The sequence below is a fragment of the Nerophis ophidion genome, linkage group LG23 (genome assembly GCF_033978795.1).
Source record: "Nerophis ophidion isolate RoL-2023_Sa linkage group LG23, RoL_Noph_v1.0, whole genome shotgun sequence".
Taxonomy (NCBI): domain Eukaryota; kingdom Metazoa; phylum Chordata; class Actinopteri; order Syngnathiformes; family Syngnathidae; genus Nerophis; species Nerophis ophidion.
In genome coordinates, this window is record NC_084633.1 from 11622302 (window position 1) to 11644173 (window position 21872).

The 21872-nt window shown below is 37.3% G+C and overlaps 1 protein-coding gene across 3 annotated transcripts; it reads right to left on the reverse strand.

Annotated features, from left to right (window-relative positions):
- Positions 1-574: 574 nt before the first annotated feature.
- On the reverse strand, positions 575-21366 carry tfap4 (transcription factor AP-4 (activating enhancer binding protein 4)). Of its 3 annotated transcripts, none has more exons than XM_061884820.1 (7): positions 21034-21366; positions 13038-13203; positions 11141-11239; positions 10899-11069; positions 10712-10828; positions 8312-8479; positions 575-6076 (listed from the first exon to the last, which is right to left on the reverse strand). In XM_061884820.1, exons 1-7 carry the CDS (start codon positions 21120-21122, stop codon positions 5951-5953), a joined length of 936 nt encoding a protein of 311 aa, XP_061740804.1. In that variant the 5' UTR covers positions 21123-21366; the 3' UTR covers positions 575-5950. The 3 variants fall into 3 exon arrangements, with proteins under 3 accessions (XP_061740804.1, XP_061740806.1, XP_061740805.1); XM_061884822.1 differs by lacking the exon at positions 21034-21366 and adding an exon at positions 20718-20924; XM_061884821.1 differs by lacking the exon at positions 21034-21366 and adding an exon at positions 14231-14878.
- Positions 21367-21872: the final 506 nt, after the last annotated feature.

Consider the following 21872-nt stretch of genomic DNA (forward strand, 5'->3'; position numbering starts at 1 on the left):
TATATATATACACACACACACATATATATATATAAATAAATATACACACATATATATATATATATATATATATATATATATATATATATATACACACATACGCGGCCCCAAAGGGAATAAGCGTTAGAAAATGGATATATATATATATATTCCTAATTTTTATCTTTATTTCACAAAACCAAAATTATCTAAAATATATATATTTTTTAATTCTAACGAAAACAACATTACGTCAACAGGCTAATATTGTTTAATTGTACGATAAAATATGTAATATATTTACTGGTTTACCAAAAACTGTGTAATAATTGTAAGAAAGTTAGATTCCACCGTGAGAAATTGCATGTTGTACTTTTTTATGGGAAGGAAGTTATAAAATTATAGGAAAATTGGCAGTAGTCCTAATTTAGTGTATAAAGAGGAACTTGCAATGACTTGCTGGAAGTGGACGATAACGAAGGATGCCATCTACTGTCCTAATTTGGTATTTTAGGTCTATTTTAATCCAACATCCTATTCACCAATCCGGACACACTTTCAACTGGACATGCGGGACATAATGACTGTAGAAACATTAAAAAAAACAAAGTACAAACTTTATTAGTCTGTCTTTACAAAGGCACAAGCCTCTTAATCCCCCAAACTTTTCTCATACAAAAACATAAGCAGACAGTAAAAAGAAGGGACGGGGTAGGGGTGGGCTGTAAAAGATGAAAATTGATGGGCTATATATGGAGTTATGACATACTGTAACAACAATGGTGCCTTTTTTTAAGAAGAAAAAGTGCGGCACCAGTCGAGTAAGTGCTTGAAATGGAATAAAACATTAAAAAGCACATTTTTCGTGCCAATCTTTTTTTTTTTTTAAGGAAGACCCTCATTTCAAGTCAGGGTGAGGATTTTTCTTTTTAAAGGGCTAAGGTGAAAACAGTGACTATGTCAGAGTTTGAGATATGGCAGAAAATATAGCATATAAATGACAAAAGTGTTGAATTGAAATGGAATGTTTGAGTGGTCAAAAGTATTTGGAATCATGAGCTCCAGCAGCTACAGTGGAACCTCTAAAGTCAAACACAAAAACTGGAACAATCTGTTCCTGGACAATCCATCACCATACTAAATATATTAAATGTACTGGCCATCCCAGGAGGAACAAGACATTGAAACAACTTTGAGAACTTGCTAAATTAGGTCCTGAGGTTGAGCAATTCAAAACATGCTATTTGACGATGTTTAAACAATGTTGTGTTTTGATGTTGATTCGGTCATTCCCCAGCCAATATTCTACAACACAAATACAACGTTGAAAAAACATAATTTTTGATGTTTGTTTACTGTCAGGTTGTGACGTTTACTGGACCATTAAAATTTGGTCATTTCCCAACCAACATCAACGTGGTCTCATGTTACAAATACAACTATATTGCAAGGTTGTTTCAAAATCAGTTTTAAAGGACATGTACGTATAATCAACGTTGTATCAATGTCTTGTGCCTGATGGGTGTTGAAAATACCCTTGATTTGTGGGAAAATAACATTGTCAACAAAAGTTACAACTTTTTAACCTTCCTCTTGTGTTAGCTTTCTGTCACCATCTCTTATGTTAACGGGTCGGTTTTGACCCATGTCTTAAATCAGCTGTAAAATACACTAAAAACAATTATCTATCATCCAATTTGTTTCTCATCTCTTGGTTACCTTGTTAGGCTTCCTTATCCTTGAAAATATTGGTTTTAATATTTTTGGTTTGGGCAATTGGGCCTTTTTTTTGTCAGTATACCCCTCGATTTCAATTTTTAAAAATGGTAAAACGAACCTCAAGAGAATCATATAAATAAAAAAAATGTTGTGTTACCTAACTATTACTAAGGGGTATTAGAACACATCTCTTAAATAAATGTGTTTTATTCATTTTTTCATTTTAAGAATTTTAACTACAGTAACATCTATGGTGTTACGGGTCAATTTCGAACTATTTATATTTACTTCAAGAAAAAGGCTAAAAAGTATTTTTTGCAGCAACAGAAATCCAACATCAAACAAACAACCAATCAAGCAAATGAAACCAAGAGAAATAAATTACTAGTTCCAAAACTAATAAAAAAACAAAATCAGAGTGGCAAAAAGTGACACTTTTAGTGTCCGTCTTTTGTTTGTTTTTGTATAGGATAACAAGGTAAAATGAGAATCCACTAAAGCTCACATGATTGGGAGAGGAGCTGGCTGTCAGTGTGTTCAGTTTTGGCTCTTATCATTGCTTTATCATCTTATTTTTATAACTGGGTCGAAACCGACCCCAACAACACCAAGGGCATAATTTCTACCAGAGCATTTTATTATTTAGTGAAAAAAATTTAAATGTTTTATTTTGTCGACGAAGAGGTTCCTGACAAAGTCAAAAAGCTTTGATGCAAAAAAATAAATGTGGTGTTTTTATGCATTTAAAAACTAAAACGGGTCGGTGCCGACCTTAACACAAGACGAAGGTTAAAGACAAAAATGGTCAGTTATTAAATGTTTAATTTTCCATCCATAATATTTGAAAAGAAGTCAAAATAAGACCAATTTAAAATGTAATTTTACTTAGATCTTCGCTATAGTGTATTGAGTGAATAAAGATTAGGTATTTATGAGAAAAGTCATTATTGTAAATTTACGAGGATAAACTTTCCATTTACAGCAAGAAGTAAAACTTTTAATTGAAGAGTCTTAAAAATGTCATTTTATCCCCCAAAAATTCTGAACAGAGTTTCAGAATTAATATCATAAAGGTTTAAACATTAGGCAATGAAGTTGTACTTTACAAAAACAAACCCGTGTTTTGCAATGGATATGTATTTCATGATAAAAGTCGAATTAAAAGGAAACTCACATTTTGCATGTGTAATTTCGTCAGAAAAATTGGTAATAATAGTAATTGTATTGGAATTCAACTGCAATTTTACGAGTAATAAGTGACGTCACGAGAACATAGAAAAGTTGTAATTTTTGTAACTGTACACTAAAAAATAAGGAACTGTACAAGAATGTAAAACAAAGTTGTAATTCACGAGAATAGAATTGCAATTTTATTGGGAAAAATTAATTGTAACTGTAAGATAATTACATTTTAATTTTCTAAATAGTGTCATTGGAATTAACTTGTCATTCACAATTAAAAAACAATTGTATTATTCAATGTCGAGTTTTGAGTACAGTTCATGAAAAAAGTCGTAATTTGACAAGTTGAAGAGGTACTTTTATGCAAAACGTGTTTTCAAAATGTAACAAGAATTTCTGCAATCTAGTAAAGCAGTGGTACGCGGGCTCCATCGAGTGCAGGTGTCTGCAACCGGCGGGCCTTGTTGTGGCTACCTTGAATATTTTTAATCCTGGGGTAAGAAAAGTAAGCATTTTTAAAACAAAAAAAAGCTCTAGAATTTTCGACTGTCTGTAAGGCCGTAAAATACACACAGGCTGAGTCCTGGGGCGCAAGGAAGGCAAGTAAAAAAGACTGGAACTCATTGTGTTCTCGAGTGTGCAACACCTTGGGTAACCTAACCATAAATAATCTCAGGGCATTCAATCGATCGCAACTGGACTGGTTGGTTTGTCTTAGAAGACGTTTCGCCTCTCATCCAAGTAGGCTTTACTTAGTTCATGCTCATAGACTTAGATTGGTCAGATACAGTCAAGCGCAGACCTGGACAAATTAAGGCCCGCCGGACATTCCCAAATACATTTTTTAGATCTTTAAGATGTAAGTGTAGCTGCCATTATGATGTGCAGTCATGTTTTCTAATGACCGTAAGTCTTCAACTATACAAAGTATTTCAATGGTTGCAATCTGCGTTTATAGATGATTTACCAGTTACTATAGTCATCTAATTAGTTACTATGGTCATCTAATTAGTTGCTATGGTCATCTACGTCACAGCAGCTCAGACGAGGCACCAAGCGGTGTGGGTGGGGAGTGTTTCCACAGACGCGGAAAGAGATTTTCACAACAAAGTTCTAAAGCTTAGTGATGTATAGAATAGAAAGTATTTTATTGATCCCTGGGGAAAATTCAGTAAATATCAGCTATCAGATTGTAAGGTGGGTTTATTTTGTACCCTCCGCGTTCATATTTCACTGTTGCATTTTTGTTAAGTTTCACTTGATTGTAAAATATGTCAATCGAAAGGGGCGGTGTTGCATTCATATTTTGTCAGTATTCAGTGTTTTATCGTTCATAGAACAATTTAAAATTCCATTACGTTTTTTAAGGCGGTCTGTCAAAACGTTTTTAGCATTCAGTCAGTCATTATTGTAAGGTTTTGTATTAGTGTTCATAAAAATAGATACATTTTTTTCTCTTAATGTGGCCCCCCCGAGTCAAAATAATGGTCCAGGCCTGGTCTAGCGGTTGGTGCCAAAACCCCAAATATTTAAACTCTGTGTGACTGAGCAAGGATGGTTCAGCTTAATCGTAGTGAGGAAAAAAGTAAACCAAACAACTGTTGAAACAAAACAGTCCAGTTGCGGTCGATTAAATGCCCTGAGAATACAATGACCTGGATTAATAAGAACATCCATAGATATCCAACTATAAATACTTACCAAAATAAAAGAAGAAAAGGAAACAAGTTTAATTTACTGTGGACTGATTGCTTTTCCTGTAAAATAAAAAAGATTAAATGTTCATAAGCTGCGTTAAGTTTTGCGGCTCTATATTATTTTTCTTTAGTGAAAGAGGTGACAAAATGTCTCTTTTGATAGTAAAGGTTGCAGACCCCTGATCTAGTAATCTACCAAAGAATTACTTAATTAAATATTGTACTTAGAGAGCCACGTTTTTTTCCGAGGTGGTACTTGGTGAAAAAAATGGTGTGAACCGTTGCAGTCGATTACCATAAAACTGAATTGTGCTGTCCATCCAATTAATAATTTTTTTAGGCTATTCGTTGCAGGATTTGGCTTTTTATCGGGGTTCTCCGAACTTATCCTCTTTACAAATAACTGTAATTTTAGTAGGATACATTTAAGATTTCAACGAGTTGCTTACGAGAAGAAAAAAAAAAATAGTACAAGAAAAGATAAACTGTGACAGTTTCCAGGAAAATTCTACAACCTTTGTAGCGTTGGACTTTGTTGGTTCCACTGTACTTGCATTTATGACACATTTCTACATTTTAGACAATTAACATCAAAATTATAAGTATGATCGTTGCAGGAATGTGTAATTAAGAAAAAGTACATAGCACAAAGCTTTAAGGAAAACTAGCAATGGAGTTGGGGGGTTATGATTGATCAAACGCGATTGTGTGTGTGTGTGTGTGTGAGTTTTGTGTGCCTAATAATGGCGGAAACATTTAAGTGTGCCTTCCCATGGGAGGCATTAAGTTTGGTGCTGCTCCAGACTTCCAGAGTCTCAGCTGCACTGCTAAGCTAAATGCTAAAAGAGAGGACGGGGGGGACAGAAGCACATAGCAACACTCCAAAGTGCCCACTGATAAGCTTAATTAACAAGCCTTTATGTCGGGGATGGAGGAGTGTACTGGGAACCCAGCCCAGCAATAATGGTGACACACAAACAGAAGATAAAACTGGTTAAGTGCGTTCTCCCCTGTACAAGAGAGAGAAGCGTAGAAGATGGCTCACAGTGTTTAAAAAAAAAAAAAAGTGTGGTCACTCTCGGGTCCTCATTTTGCTCGAGCACGCCCTCTAGTGGGAAACAAGATGTACAGCTTGACGAGTAACACCCAGCATGAGAGTATTTATACGATCAGTCTTTTAGCTGCTCTAGTAACCCATCTACAAGTTAAATATGTGTATGTAGATAAGCGGCATGGATTAAGTGGTGGCTGCCTATCACGGTACTATACTGTACTTGTTCGTACGAATGTACTGTACGTACGAGTGCTTCAACGTGTCTACCAGCCCTATTTTAAAAGTCTCTTGTCTTATGCATGTAGGCGGGTGTGCGGACTCATGGCAGCGAGGAGTCGTCAAGCTCGTCGTTGTCAGAGAGGGCGCGTCCCGAGGACACGATGACCGCCCGCCGCTGCTCCTCCTCGCAACTTTTCCCATGGGTGCCCTCGATGTGCTGGATCGCCTTCGGAGACACGAGAGAGTGAAGACATGAGGCGAGTTGCCATGGACGCCCTCTGGTGCGTGGGTGTACCATTGCGTGTAACTGTCATACAAGAGTACGCTATAATAGAGGTAAAAAAAATTGCGAAAAGTAGTCGCAACACTTAAATTTTTCCACGTTTTGTTATGTGACAGCCTTATTAAAAAATGTAATACATGTATTTTTGTCCCCAAAATTTTGTAGGACAATACCCCATGAAAATGTGAAAAGTATTTTATTTTTGTAAATTTGTTAAAAATAAAAATATAAAAAAATATATGTACATACGTTTTCAAAGCCTTTGCTCAATACTGGGCGTTATAGCTCGGTTGGTAGAGTGGCCGTGCCAGCAACTTGAGGGTTCCAGGTTCGATCCCCGCTTCTGCCATCCTAGTCACTGCTTTTGTGTTCTTGGGCAAGACACTTTACCCACCTGCTCCCAGTGACACCCACACTGTTTTAAATGTAACTTAGATATTGGGTTTCATTATGTAAAAGCGCTTTGAGTCACTCAAGAAAAGAGCTATATAAATATAATTCACTTCACTTTAATGATGCACCTTTAGCAGAATGACAGCATCCTCTTTTTGAATACGATGCCACAAGTTTGGCACACATTTCTTAGGGCAGTTTCGCTCATTTCTCTTTGCAGCACTTCTCAAGTCCCAGCAGGTTGGATGGGAAGCGGTTTTCATCCAGGATGTCTCTGTACATTGCTGCATTCATCTTAGTCTAGTCAGGGATGTGACCAAGAATCTGATGGTCACTCAGTCAGAGTAACAGATTTGGAGAGAGGAGAACCTTCCAAAAGGACAACAATTTCTGCAGAAATCCACCAAAAAAGTGGCTGGACGGATGTAATTTCTTGGGAAAAAGTTTGGCAAAATGCACCTGTGAGACTCTAAGACCATAAGTACCTAAAGTCTCTGGTCTGATGAAACAAAAACTTAACTTTTTGGCCTGAATGCAAGGTGTCATGGTTGGAGAGAAAAAAAAAAAAAAAACAGGCCAATACTATCCCTACAGTGAAACATGGTGGCAGCATCATGCTGTGGGGTGTTTTTCAGCGACAGGAACTGGGCGACTCGTAAGAATAGAGGGAAAGATGAATGCAGCAATGTACAGGGACATCTTGGATAAAAAACAATGCTTCCCATTCAACCTGATGGAGCTTGAGAGGTGCAGCAAAAAGGAATGGGCTAAACTCCCAAAAGATAGGTGTGGCAGCATATTCAAAACGACTTGAGGCTGTTATTGCTGCCAAAAGTGCATCAACAAAAGTATTGAGCAAATGCTATGAATAATTATGTACATGTGATTTTTTTACATTTTTATTTCTGACATATTTTTTAAAAAAATTGGAAATTGTCATTATGGGGTATTTTCTGTAGAATTTTGAGGGCAACAATGAAACTATTCCATTTTGGAATGGGGCTGTAACATAACAAAATGTGGAAAAAGTGAAGATATATTATTAGATATATAATTCACTTTGTCATTTATAACACTAAAGCTAAGATGTCTTGTTTAGTTTAGCATATGGCTTTAGCATCGTTCCATTTAAATTTAATTCACTTAATAATTGATAAAACATTAAAATAATTAAAGAATGAAAAAGAGCATGAAGAAGTATACACGTATAATTTCTGCCCCCTACTCACAGAAATACAACATTAGCTATTCACCTCAGAAGACTATTTAGGCCAAAAAACAAAAACATCAGCTTACCCTGGTTTTTTTCCCATTGTCAGGCTTTTTAATTTTTTTAAATATATAACTATATTTTTATTGTACAAAACATATAAAAATTAATATATTTACTTCTGCAAGTGGTAAAATTTTTATCTTTTGTTTAATAGTGGGAGTATTTGATGCTCGTGTCATTTGCATACTAGTCGTGAGCCATTATACTTCAAGATAAATGCAATTTACTTAAGAATGCTATGCTAAGAGTGCTATTTATTAAGAAATAAGTTGTCTGAGTTATAAATGTATACAAAAAAAGTTGTCATTCTGAGCTTATTAAATGAATTTGTATATATGTACCTCATATTTACTCAAATTATACAATTTCCATGTCTTGTTTTATGATTATAATCACACTTGTCCTCTTTGCCATCACTGGTACCCTTTTTAAACACAACATTTGTTTAAACTTTAAGTTTAAAGTGCTTATTTTCCCCCCAAACTTAACTTTGCGTGGTGATGCCGTCTTACTTGAACAATGGTGTCCAGGTTCTGTCGGGATGTGGAGACCGTGTTGATGACAGACGCCGGGCCCATGGTTACCACGGTGACGTGATGGGGCTGCTGAGGTTGGGCAGGCGCGGGGACGATGACAGTGGGGTGGTGTGTGGGGGCGGGAGGGGTCGCCGGGGCAAACACCTGGAAGGTAGGACCACTGTTAAAGTTGCACTATATATATATATATATATATACATATATATATATATGTGTTATATTAATGAGAGGCAACTGATCAATACCTACATGATTATATTGATGGATTATTTGTACACATTACAGCCACTTATATTATTGTTACTTGATTTAGCGGCATCAAATGGGAATATTATTAACAACCACTACACCAGGAGTTCTTAACCTTTTTGACCTTGGGGCCATATTTTCCACTACCGGAGGGGCCCGGAACTCATTCAAATATTTACACCGAATTAGTAATCTTACTCTTGATTTTAATCATATTCAATATATATGTATATCTAACCTATTTATAGCTGAACAGGATAAACGTTGCATGTGTTAATCATAAAGATTATTATCCATGCTTAGGTCAGACGGATTGCAAAAATAAATAATCAAATATACTGCATAAGAAGGTTCTCAGAAAGACTGATGAAAATAAATGTAAGTATACAAATACGCAGTGCTAAAAAAATAAACTAACTTAATGATAAGTGAAGTGAAGTGAATTATCTTTTTATATAGCGCCTTTCTCTAGTGACTCAAAGCACTTTACATAGTGAAACCCAATATCTAAATTACATTTAAACCAGTGTGGGTGGCACTGGGAGCAGGTGGGTAAAGTGTCTTGCCCAAGGACACAATGGCAGTGACTAGGATGGCGGAAGCGGGAATTGAACCTGAAACCCTCTAGTTGATGACACGGCCGCTCTACCAACCGAGCTATACCGTATATTTATCATAAACTGTCAGCAAAACTGCAAAACAGTGCAAATGAAAATACGGTTTCACCACTTTAGTCATATTTTTTGTGTTTAAGAAACTCCTCTATGACTTTAGCTCCAGACTTTGATATTTTATTACTGCCACTAGTGATGGAAAAGTGCATTATAACAGAGTACCGCTGCAGCTCATACGGACCACAGCTCGGAAACATATTTTTGACGGCCCTTTAAGGGGCTTTGCCCGCGCTATGGTTAAGAAATACTGCACGACATCACAACAATAAACTAAAATTAAATAAAAATACCTCTCTGACAATGTCAGTCAAAACTGCTCATTGTTATCTTTGTAAAAGCAGATTTATTTGATGCATCGCTTGAATTGGAAGCCCGTTTTATTACATTCCATTTCTGTATTCTATAAAGTAGACCTGGAAAGTAAAGAAATAAATACAAGGAAAATAATAATTAATCAAATATTTATTATGTAAAAGAAAAAAATTCAAACAATATTCGGCATACCTAACCTGTACAAGATCTATGGATGCTCTCATTCATCCAGGTCATTATACTCTCAGGGCATTCTATGAATCACAACCGGACTGTTCAGTCTGGCCTCTCATCTGAGCAGGCTTCATCAGTTCATGCTGATTTGGATTGGTCCCGGTCACACTAGATCTGCACAGTCTAACTGGGAGCCTTCGTTTCTTTAATCTAATCCAAAATCACATTAGATTTAAGTTAGACTAGATCTGACCAATCTACATCGGATCTAACTTAAGATCTAGATCTAATCCAAGATTAGATTTAGATTGGTTGGACTACATCTGACCAACTGGGACTAGATCCGATTAATCTAAGTAGACTTAGATTGGTCAGATCTAGTCCGACCGGTAGGAATAAGAGCTCGTCCGACCGGATCTAGTCCAACTGAGAATTGATCTGACTAATTTAAGTAGACTTAAATTGGTCATATCTAAAATCTAGTCCAAGTCGGACATGATCTGACCAATCTAAGTCTATTTATGTTTGAATACTTCTAAACTGGCCCCGGTCAGACTAGATATGATCAATCTAAACCTATAAGCATTAACTGATGAAACCTGCTCATATGAAAGTCTTGGAAAAGCTCGAAGTCAAACTGAACATGCTCGAAGAAAATCTGTACAAGCTAATGTTTAGAGGAAGCAAATAAAGTATGCAAATTGAAAGCACATCTGGACTTGATTGCAGTAGCACTCCTAATATATGAGAATATGAGGCAATCTATTGTGCACAAACTCCCTTCTGGCCACCCCGCATCTTACTTGTTTTTGTTATTTAGGTCTGTGTTTAAGCTTTCTTCTAGTGAAGCAATTATTTTGTTGATGTTAATGCTTGCTTTCTAACAGAATTTTGAATCCAACTATTGGCTCCCGTTAAGATGATGCAAGCTGGCGACAGCAGAGTCTGCATGTGTGTGTGTGTGTACCTGTGGGCTGTGAACAGGTGTGAGGTCCCTTTCCAGCTGCTTATGTTGCTGTTCCTGGACCTCCTGGGCGAGAGACTTCAGTTTTTCCGGGTACAAGTGAGCGTCGATGGAGTGCATCTGGCAATCACAAGCCGCTCAACAACGAGCACTGTGACTGTAATGTGATTCTACAGAATGCATGTGTCACCTGGTCTTCCAGCATCAACCTAGTGGAGCGCTCTTTCTCCAGCTGCTGCCTCAGCTCGACCATCTCCCTCCTCAGTTCGTCCGTTTTCTCCTCCTCTAGGATGTCAGGCGAGCCGATGCCTTCGTCCTTCTCTTCCACGCGCCTCCGTTTTGGGGAGGAGCCACTTAGCTCCTGTAAACAAGCAATAGTCATCAGCTCGAAGAAGAACATTGCTACGTTTTGCCGTTTCTGTCAGGCTTTACTTGTATGATTCGCTTGAGTTGATTGTTCTGCTGCAGTAACCGTGTCTTCTCCTGCTCCAAAGCGAAAATGTAGTCCGCTGTTTGTTGCAAGATGGCGGCCTGAGAGGAGCAAAAAAGCGAAAATTGGTGCCACTGATCCAGATGAGGGGAAAAAATATATTACAACAGTGTTTCCCATGTATTCATTTACTTAGGGCCTACTGAAGGTGAACACTTTTTTTAAGTGGTCAATATTCATTTCAACAGAGTTTGGTGAATGTATACCTGGAAGTAGAAACGCATTTGCTCTTTAATGTAAACAAATTTCCGTTCACTTCCCATTTGTTAAACATTTGTGCAAGTTTAAAACGATCGCAATGCTAAATTTCGTTAGCCCGTCAATGAACTCATGCCAGCATTAAGCTACTGCCAACCTTTTTCCTGTATGGTGGTTGAATTATTTTTTTTTTTAATTGATAATAAGCTGTATTGTCGATTTGGTAAGATTCCTACACTCATGTGCACTTAACGTGTATATTAATGTGCCTCCCTTTGTGTGTTTAACAGTAACTTCAGAGGAGCGACGATCAGTAAACAACCTCAAGTTGGGGAATTTTTCATCCCTGATATAAAAAAGGCTATGTACCTATCAAACTAAATTCCAACAGTCAGGGAGGTCAGAATGAGTTATGGTAATAAACCAAAAGTGTAGAAAGTGCAATGTATAATAAAATAAAGAGCAACAATTGAAAAATACAGCAAAATGATATACTGTAACAAGAAAAACATCTGTTTATACTAACACCACAAATTTGGCTTAAAATAAATGTTTAAATATTTTTAGCCCTTTTTTTAAAATTCATGGATCATAGACAATTGCGCAAATCATTTAATTATGTCATATTGGACACTGCCCCCGACCGCACCTCCAAAGCCACAAATAGATTGCCTATCTGTGTGGAAAACTGCTTAAAGGGGACCTATTGTGCAAAACCAACATTTCTTCTCTGATGGTACTTTCTTTTTTGTATTTGGGATCCCCATAAATCCCTCAAATTTGAGATCAAAACCATGGAAGTATTGCTGAGATATTTATAAAATAATATTGCCTTCATTCATACATCCTGCAAATGAGACATTTGGAATTTGCTGTCAAGTTACGTTGTTTAGACTTAGACAAATTTTATTGATCCACAAGGGAGATTGTTCCACACAGTAGCTCAGTCACAAAGGATGGAAAGTGTAAGGACGGAAAAGATAATGCAGGTATAAAGTAGACTAAAAAATGTACCGTAGTAGAAATATAAAATATGTAATATTTACGTATTACACATACAGTATATGATATATACTGATATATTATATATAACAATATAAAACCTGTTTGAACTGTGATGTCTCCAGATATCTACATATATGGTATAAATGTAACCCAAGATCTTTGTGCAAGGTTGCCTGATTGTAACCCATCGTATATCTGCCAGGAGACTCAATATGGAAAAGCTAAAAACTACAACGTGTCTGTCGAAGTGGAGGCACGTCAATAAGACCACCCATAAAACGGCGCATCCTGAGGAGCGGCTTAAAGACTGTCTATAAAACAATCCATGCAAATTTTTTACCCAAGAACCACCATTACATGTTATGTATTGTAGACTAGGGCTGGGCGATACATCGATATACGATATATATCGCGGGTTTGTCTCTGTGCGGTATAGAAAATGACTATATCGTAATATTCGAGTAGACATTCTCACGCAGTGTTCATTCAAGGCTGAGGCAAAATACTGAGAAATATATCGTATATCGCGATATGGCCTAAAAATATTGCGGTATTAAATCGCCCAGCCCTATTGTAGACCACAAATAAGTGTTTTAAATGTAGGAAAAAAGCATCATAAGTTTAAGTTATCCCCACCTTGCTGAGCTTCTCCCCATCACTGTGCGGGATGAGCGTTTTGAGCGACTGAAAACCGGCGTTGATGCTCTGCATGCGCCGACGCTCGTTGCTGTTGGCGATCTCTCTGCGAATCCGCCTCTCTTGGTCGCGGGCTGTTTCTGGGGTTAGAGGAATGTTGGCCAGACTATGGGAGAAAAAAAACATTCATCAGAGAAAAACTGCTTCATTTACAAGATCTCATCCCTAAAATTAGGGAAAAAAAATATTAAAACACAATTTTTTAATTCTATAATGTTATTTATAGTACTGAACGCAGCTCCTAGGACAAATTCAAGTACTTTTATGACTTTCTCAAACAGTTCGCTGAAACAGATATCATGCCCTAATCCAGTGGTTCTCAAATGGGGGTACGCGTACCCCTGGGGGTACTTGAAGTTATGCCAAGGGGTACGTGAATTTTTTTTTTTTATTCTAAAATAGCAACAATTAAAAAATCCTTTATAAATATATTTATTAGATAATACTTCAACAAGATACGAATGTAAGTTCATAAACTTTGAAAAAAAATACAACAAAGCAATATTCAGTGTTGACAGCTGGATTTTTTATGGACATGTTCCATAAATATTTACATTAAAGATTTCTTTTTTTGTGAACAAATATTTAGAATTAAGTTCATGAATCCAGATGGATCTCTATTACAATCCCCAAAGAGGGCACTTTAAGTTGATGATTACCTCTATGTGTAGAAATCTTTATTCATAATTGAATTACTTGTTTATTTTTCAACAAGATTTTAGTTATTTTTATATATATTTTTTTCCAAATAGTTCAAGAAAGACCACTACAAATGAGCGATATTTTGCACTGTTATACAATTTAATAAATCAGAAACTGATGACATAGTGCTGCATTTTACTACTTCATCTCTTTTTTTCAACCAAAAATGCTTTGCTCTGATTAGGGGGTACTTGAATTAAAAAAGAAATTCTCAGGGGGTACATCACTAAAAAAAGGTTGAGAACCACTGCCCTAATCAATCCCTCATCCCTATACTATAACAGGAAGGGCATCTGTAAAGCTGAATTTAACACAAAGTGGCTATACGACATTTACTGCTTGCACAGTTTCACGACATTGAACACTATAACAAAACTACCCAAGCAAATGAACAAGGTGAAAATCTGATGCCAGTTGAGTTATTAGGTCACCCGATTTTGGCGACTGTCATCCCTATGCTGTTGAAGAGGGTGAGGCGACATTCTCAGTACATTTCCTCTGCATCAAGCCCAGGATTCCAGTGAGCCTCTCTGGCCGGGCTCTTATCTGTAGTGCCTCAGCCACATCAGTGCAAACAATCGTGCAAACACGTGACATAAGTTAGTGCACATCCAACAAAAGCATTCAAATGTCCAAATATGAAGTAAATTTGAGGGTTAAATACATATCAAATATTATTGTAATTAGGGAAAGATTTTAGGGCGCACACAACTGTAGCTGTGTTCATTGTTAGGTATTGCATGTTTGATGTATTGAAGACACTTTCTTGTTTGAATGATATAGCTGGAGAGTATTTTTGGTTTGGTTGTGTTCAAAAATAAACTGCTATAAAATTATTTAGTACATGAGATAAAGATGATCAATACCATACAAAAATAAGACCAGTAAATTCATCATTTTATTATGATGACAAGAAAGTGAGGTAATTCATTTGTTTTTAGATATGAAAAATCTAATCATTATGTATTTTATCCTTCTTATGTGTTTTAATAATTAAATATTTTTCCACATCTGGACTTTACTTCAACTTTCTTTGCTTTTTCTAAAGATACTTGAAGTAAACTACTACTACAAATATGTAAATAATCCATGTTAGTGTTTTGCTCCAAAAGGAGTGGAAAAGGTAAATATTTTAAATACATTTTTAATTGTATCCTTGAGAAATATTGCATGTTTATTGGAATTAGAATCACCATATTAACCCCTTTTTCATATTTTGATACAACTTTTGTACTTTAGATTGTGCAGATGTACCTAATAAAGTGACCATGATTGTGTATTTTTTTAAACACTCTCAGAAATTTAAACAATTTGATGCAATAATGTCATGGTATTTGTTGAATATCAATACGATATTCATTGGGTTCCTTCACGGGATGTTATGGGATATTTTGAACATTGTTATCATTCTCAATTAAAAGAGTGTTTAGATTAGGAGTTTCCAAAGTGCGTCCCGCAGCTCACATTTTAACGGGCCGTGGCAGACTCTAAAAATACCATTTAAAAAAATCATATATATATATATATATATATATATATATATATATATATATTTTTTTTAAAAAGGGGAATAAAATAGCATACAGGTGAAATGTAACAATAAAAAGTAGCATTGTTGACTAATAACTCATAGCTGCTGTGCTGGCTGTTTTTTCTTTAACTGTCAGACATTTTTTTTTATAATCAAAATAAATGGTGTAATGAATTATTGACCGATTCAAGGCTTCAATTACTTCACATCAAATATACCACCGTGAAATCATTTTTGGGAAAATTATTGCCTATTTTGCATGACTGCCATAGAAAAACTAAGTTTTCTATGACAAAGGGCCAAAAAAACTAACACAAAAAATAATAAAAACTCACAAATGACGGATTGATCTAAAGTTGATCCTGAGGTTTAAGGGTTAAAAGTAAAAAAAAAAAAAAAGTAATCATGTATGACTTATTTTTAACACTTTTATGAGTGGGACCTCAGATTCCTTAAAACTGTCATGGCCAAAAAATAATAATGAAGCAAAATCAATATTGTTATGAATTATTGACCTATTAAAGGCTTCAATTACTTTACCTAAAATATTCCACTTTTGAAAAATTTGCAGGAAAATATCTTCAACAAAAAGGGGCATAAAACATAAAAAGTGAACTGCAACAGACAGATCTGAAATTGAGCTATAGATTTGACTGTTGAAAATAATATTTTAAAAATATCATTAGACAATATTTGACTTATATTGATGGAACTCTAAATATCAAAAAAATATATGTATCACAGTGGTCTTAAAATGTAAAAATATCAAAATGGCCCCAAAGGCTTTGATTTTTTTTTTGTGTGCGGCCCTCTGTGGCAACATTTTGGACACCTCTGCTTTAGCCATGAGAGAAAGTAGAACTCCATTTCCCATGATGCCCCACGTAAAGCCTGAGCAGCAACACCAGATCCCTCCGCCTCCCTGTCCAAGCAGGGCTGCGAACACACCCCCTTCCTAATAGCGCCACCATTGAATACCCCTTGTTGAGCCCAAATATGTGCATTTGTGCTTGTTAGACTTCTCTCTGTGGGAAAGAAATAATCAAAACATCCCCGCTGCCCATATCATATTTGTACATATCCTACTTGCTGATGTTGTTCCATTGTTGTTGTGTTTGCTGTTTTTGTCTCTGTCTTTCCTCTTTGTATTCCCTTCTGCACCAAATAATATGAATCCATTTAATAAAGTCAAATACAAATAAGACAAAAGAAGTATCCCACGCTTCTCTTTTGTAAAGTAAATTTGTACAGCCGATGTGGACATCTACATCAGTGGTTCTCAACCCTTTTTCAGTGATGTACTCCTGTGAACATTTTTAAATTCAAGTACCCCCTAATCAGAGCAAAGCCTTTTTGGTTGATAAAAAGAGATAAAGAAGTAAATTACAGCACTATGTCATCAGATTTTGTTTTGTTAAATTGTACAACAGTGCAAAATATTACTCTTTTGTTAGTGGTCTTTCTTGAACTATTTGGAAAAAAAGATCAAAAATCAAATAAACAGGTGATTCAATTATAAATAAAGATGTCTACACATAGAAGTACTCATCAACTTAAAAGTGCTCTATTTGGGGATTGTAACAGAGATCCATTTGGATTCATGAACTTAATTCTAAACATTTCTTCACAAAAAAATAAATCTTTAACATCAATATTTATGGAACATGTCCACAAAAAATCTAGCTGTCAACACTGAATATTGCATTGTTGCATTTTTTTCCACGGTTTATGAACTTATTCATATTTTGTTGAAGTATTATTCAATAAATATATTTATAAAGGATTTTTCGAATGTTGCTATTTTTAGAATATTTTTAAAAAAGCTCACATACCCCTTGGCATACCTTCAAGTACCCCCAGGGCAGTGGTTTTTAACCTTGTTGGAGGTACCGAACCCCACCAGTTTCATATGCGCATTCACTGAACCCTCCTTTTTTTTTTTTCAAATTCAAGACAAAGTTATATGTTTTTGGTAACACTTTAGTATGGGGAACATATTCTAAATAACAAAAACTTAAGAGTTTTTTGGACACTCGGGAAACATATTCTGAGTAACAAAGACTTAATTTAGAGTTATTTGGTTAGGGTTCGGGTTAGGGTTATAATAAGGCTATGCCGAATAAGGCATTAATAAGTACTTAATAATGACTAGTTAAGAGTATATGTGTTACTAATTTGCATGTTAATAAGCAACTAATTGATGGTGAATATGTGTTCCCCATACTAAAGTGTTACCATGTTTTTTTTACTGGTGCACAAAACGAACCGTGCATGAACATCACCTTGTTCAAACAACAAAACCAAAACAGTGCATGAACTCAGAACAAATTATCCATTCATCGTCTTCCGCTTATGCGAGGTCGGGTCGCGGGGGCAACAGCCTAAGCAGGGAAACCCAGACTTCCCTCTCCCCAGCCACTTCGTCTAGCTCTTCCCGGGGGATCCCGAGGCGTTCCCAGGCCAGCCGGGAGACATAGTCTTCCCAACGTGTCCTGGGTCTTCCCCGTGGCCTCCTACCGGTTGGACGTGCCCTAAACACCTCCCTAGGGATGCGTTCGGGTGGCATCCTGACCAGATGCCCGAACCACCTCATCTGGCTCCTCTCGATGTGAAGGAGCAGCGGCTTTACTTTGAGTTCCTCCCGGATGGCAGAGCTTCTCACCCTATCTCTAAGGGAGAGCCCCGCCACACGGCGGAGGAAACTCATTTCGGCCGCTTGTACCCGTGATCTTAACCTTTCGGTCATGACCCAAAGCTCATGACCATAGGTGAGGATGGGAACGTAGATCGACCGGTAAATTGAGAGCTCAGCTCCTTCTTCACCACAACGTCCGCATTACTGAAGACGCCGCACCGATCTGCCTGTCGATCTCACGATCCACTCTTCCCTCACTCGTGAACAAGACTCCTAGGTACTTGAACTCCTCCACTTGGGGCAGGGTCTCCTCCCCAACCCGGAGAGAACAAATTACACACCTGCAAATCAGTCTGACTTCTGCTGTTGTCGTATCTGTAATACGCTGATAGGGAGAAGCTTTTATTTACACGATGAGTCGGGTGTGTTTTGACCTCCACCGAACCTGTGAGCCCGACTCACCGAACCCCTAGGGTTTGATCGAACCCAGGTTCAGAACCACTGCCCCTCGGGTATGCCTACCCCCATTTGAGAACCACTGTTCTACGATATGATTTGCCTGAGAAGCTGGACAGGACCAAAAATAATATTTAAAAATAATTATTATTAAACAATATTTGAAATATATTGATGGGACTCTAAAGATAAGAAAAACAGTATGTATTGTAATGGTTATAAAATTTAAAAATATCAAAATGGTCCCACGTGCTTTGATTGTGGCAACATTTTGGACACCTCTGGTTTAGACATTAGAGCAGTGTTTTTCAACCTTTTTTGAGCCGAGGCACATTTTTTGCGTTGAAAAAATCCGGAGGCACACCACCAGCAGAAATCATTAAAAAAACAAAACCCAGTTGACAGTAATAAGTCGTCGCAATTGTTGGATGACTTTAACGCATACCCAAAAATGCATCAATATAGCTCTTGTCTCAAAATAGGTGTACTGCCACCACCTGTCACATCATCACACCCTGACTTATTTGGACTTGTTTTCCGTTTTCATGTGTGTAGTGTTTTATTTCTAGTCTTGCGCTCCCTATTTTCCCCCTTCCTAATAACGCCACCATTAAATACCTCTTGTTGAGCCAAAACCTTCGCAATTGTGCTTCGTTAAAGACTTCTCTCCGTGGGAGAGAAATAAATCATCCCCACTGCCCCTATCATATTTGTACATATCCCATTTGTTGATGTTGTTCTTTTGTTGTTATTGTGTTTACCGTTTTTGTCTCTGTCTTTCCTCTATATGTTCCCTTCTGCACCAAATAATATAAATCCATTTAATAAAGTCAAATACAAAAAAGACAAGAAGTATCCCATGTTTCTCTTTTGTAAAGTAAATTTGTACAGCCGATGTGGACATCTACATCAGTGGTTCTCAACCCTTTTTCAGTGATGTACTCCTGTGAACATTTTTTAATTCAAGTACCCCATAATCAGAGCAAAGCATTTTTGGTTGAAAAAAAGAGATAAAGAAGTAAAATACAGCACTATGTCACCAGTTTCTGATTTATTAAATTGTATAACAGTGCAAAATATTGCTCATTTGTAGTGGTCTTTCATGAACTATTTGGAAAAAAAGATATAAAAAGAACTAAAAACTTGTTGAAAAATAAGAGATCCATCTGGATTCATGAACTTAATTCTAAACATTTATTCACAATAAGAGAAATCTTTAACATCAATATTTATGGAACATGTCCACAAAAAATCTAGCTGTCAACACTGAACATTGCATTGTTGCATTTCTTTTCACAGTTGATGAACTTATATTCATATTTTGTTGAAGTATTACTCAATAAATATAAATATATATTTTTCAATTGTTGCTATTTTTAGAATATTTAAAAAAAATCTCACGGACCCCTTGGCATACCTTCAAGTACCCCCAGGGGTACGCGTACCCCTATTTGAGAACCACTGATCTACGTCAACAATATGATGTGCCTGAGAAGCTGGACAGGACAAAAAATTATTAGATTTAAAATAATTATCAAACAATATTTGAATTATATGGATAGGACTCTAAAGATTAGAAACAAAGTATGTATTGTAATGGTTATGAAATTGAAAAATATCAAAATGGCCCCACATGCTTTGATTGTGGCCACATTTTGGACACCTCTGGTTTAGCCATTAGAGAATATAGAACTCAATTTCCCATGATGCCCCACGTAAAGCCTGAGCAGCAACCTCAGATCCCTCCGCCTCCCTATCCTAGCAGGGCTGCGGACGTATACACACCCCCTTCCTAATAACGCCACCATTAATACCCCTTGTTGAGCCAAAACCTTCGCATTCGTGCTTCGTTAAAGACTTCTCTCCGTGGGAGAGAAATCATCAAAACATCCCCGCTGCCCATATCGTATTTCAACGCCCCCACCCCCTCGCAGCGCCATCACTGTGCTCCGGGCATACTTTTTTTTTTTTTTTTTTTTTTTTTCAGCGTCCCCCGCCATTACAAAAATGCGGCATGGCAGCGGTGAAAAGACGCAGTGGAGGCGTCGAGATTTGACGGAGAAGTCACACCAAATTACGGCTTTCCAACTCCCCCCCGCGTCGACGACACACATATTTATGTTTTCAAGTCGCAAAAACGGCGTCGATAACAGGAAAAAGACACGCCAGACCACCTCGTTGGTTATACAGCGAGAGAAGCCACAAGCATGGCCGCACTTCCCCGCAACAATTTAGCCCAGCTCGACATCCAAGAACCCCGGTGAAACATACAAACATCCACCGCTGGCTTATTTACCTCCAAAACTTGGCGTATTTGGGGTGATTTGAGGACAAATAGAGCGAGTGAGGCGCTCCACGGCGGAGGAAGCAGCTCGCAGTGCGTGTGCGCGAGAGCCCACGTGGTTTGTGTTTGTTCGCCACAAAATTCAAATATTTCTCCACGCAACGTGACAAATATCACATTTAAATGCGTCCTAGCGAGCATTGGACACATTACGTACTGCTTTTTGTCCCCTGCGGACAGGTCGTGCTCACAATAACACATCGCCTCGGTACCCCACGCGTGTGCGACTTCACGCCAGCGGACTGATAACAACGCTGATTTTACACACCTGCAAAGACCCCCGATCACTTCTTTCTCCGTCTTCCTGAAGTGTTGCAAAGAGGGCACCTTCTGAGCGGGCACCATGAAATATTCCATGCTCACTCTCCAGTTTTGGTATCCCCTTTTTCTTCCAAAAAAAAAAAAAAAAATGATGAAATGTAAAAAAGTAGTAATGACAAATGCGGTGTTTTAAACTCCCCCGCCCTAAGGTGAGCTAATGAAAATAATTCCTTCGGTTAGGAGGAATGTAGTTAGAGTTGTAATGTTACTCCACTTCCAGCTGATGGGGTTCCCTCGTTGTGTGTGGCGCTCTACCTCAGCTCCTTCTCAGCCCCGCCCCTTCTGCTTTCTCCCCCTGCATGGTGTGTGTGTGTGTGCGTGTGTGTGTGTGTGTGTGTAAGTGTGTGTTCTTGTATTTCTACCTGTCTTGAGACATCAACAAGGAAAATGTGAAGACCGGTGAACAAGCATACCGTATTTCCTTGAATTGCCGCCGGGGCGCTAATGAATTAAAAACCTCTTCTCACTACTGTGCTTACAAAGGCATGCGGTAAAAGTAAGCATGCGCTAATTATTCTAAAACCTCTTCTCACTCTGGCACTTATCAAAGGCATGCAGTAAACATTTGAGTGTGATGTAAGCTTGGACCTTAAATCCTACTGAATAGCTCTTAATCTTCTTCTCTTTATGCAATTTCAAATTACCGGTATTGAAATCAGCCTCCTCCATTTTGAAAATGATGACAGTGATCTTTCTTGGACTACCGTATTTCCTTGAATTGCAGCCAGGGCGCTATTTAATTTAAAACTTTGAATCACTCCTGTGCTTACAAAGGCATGCGGTAAA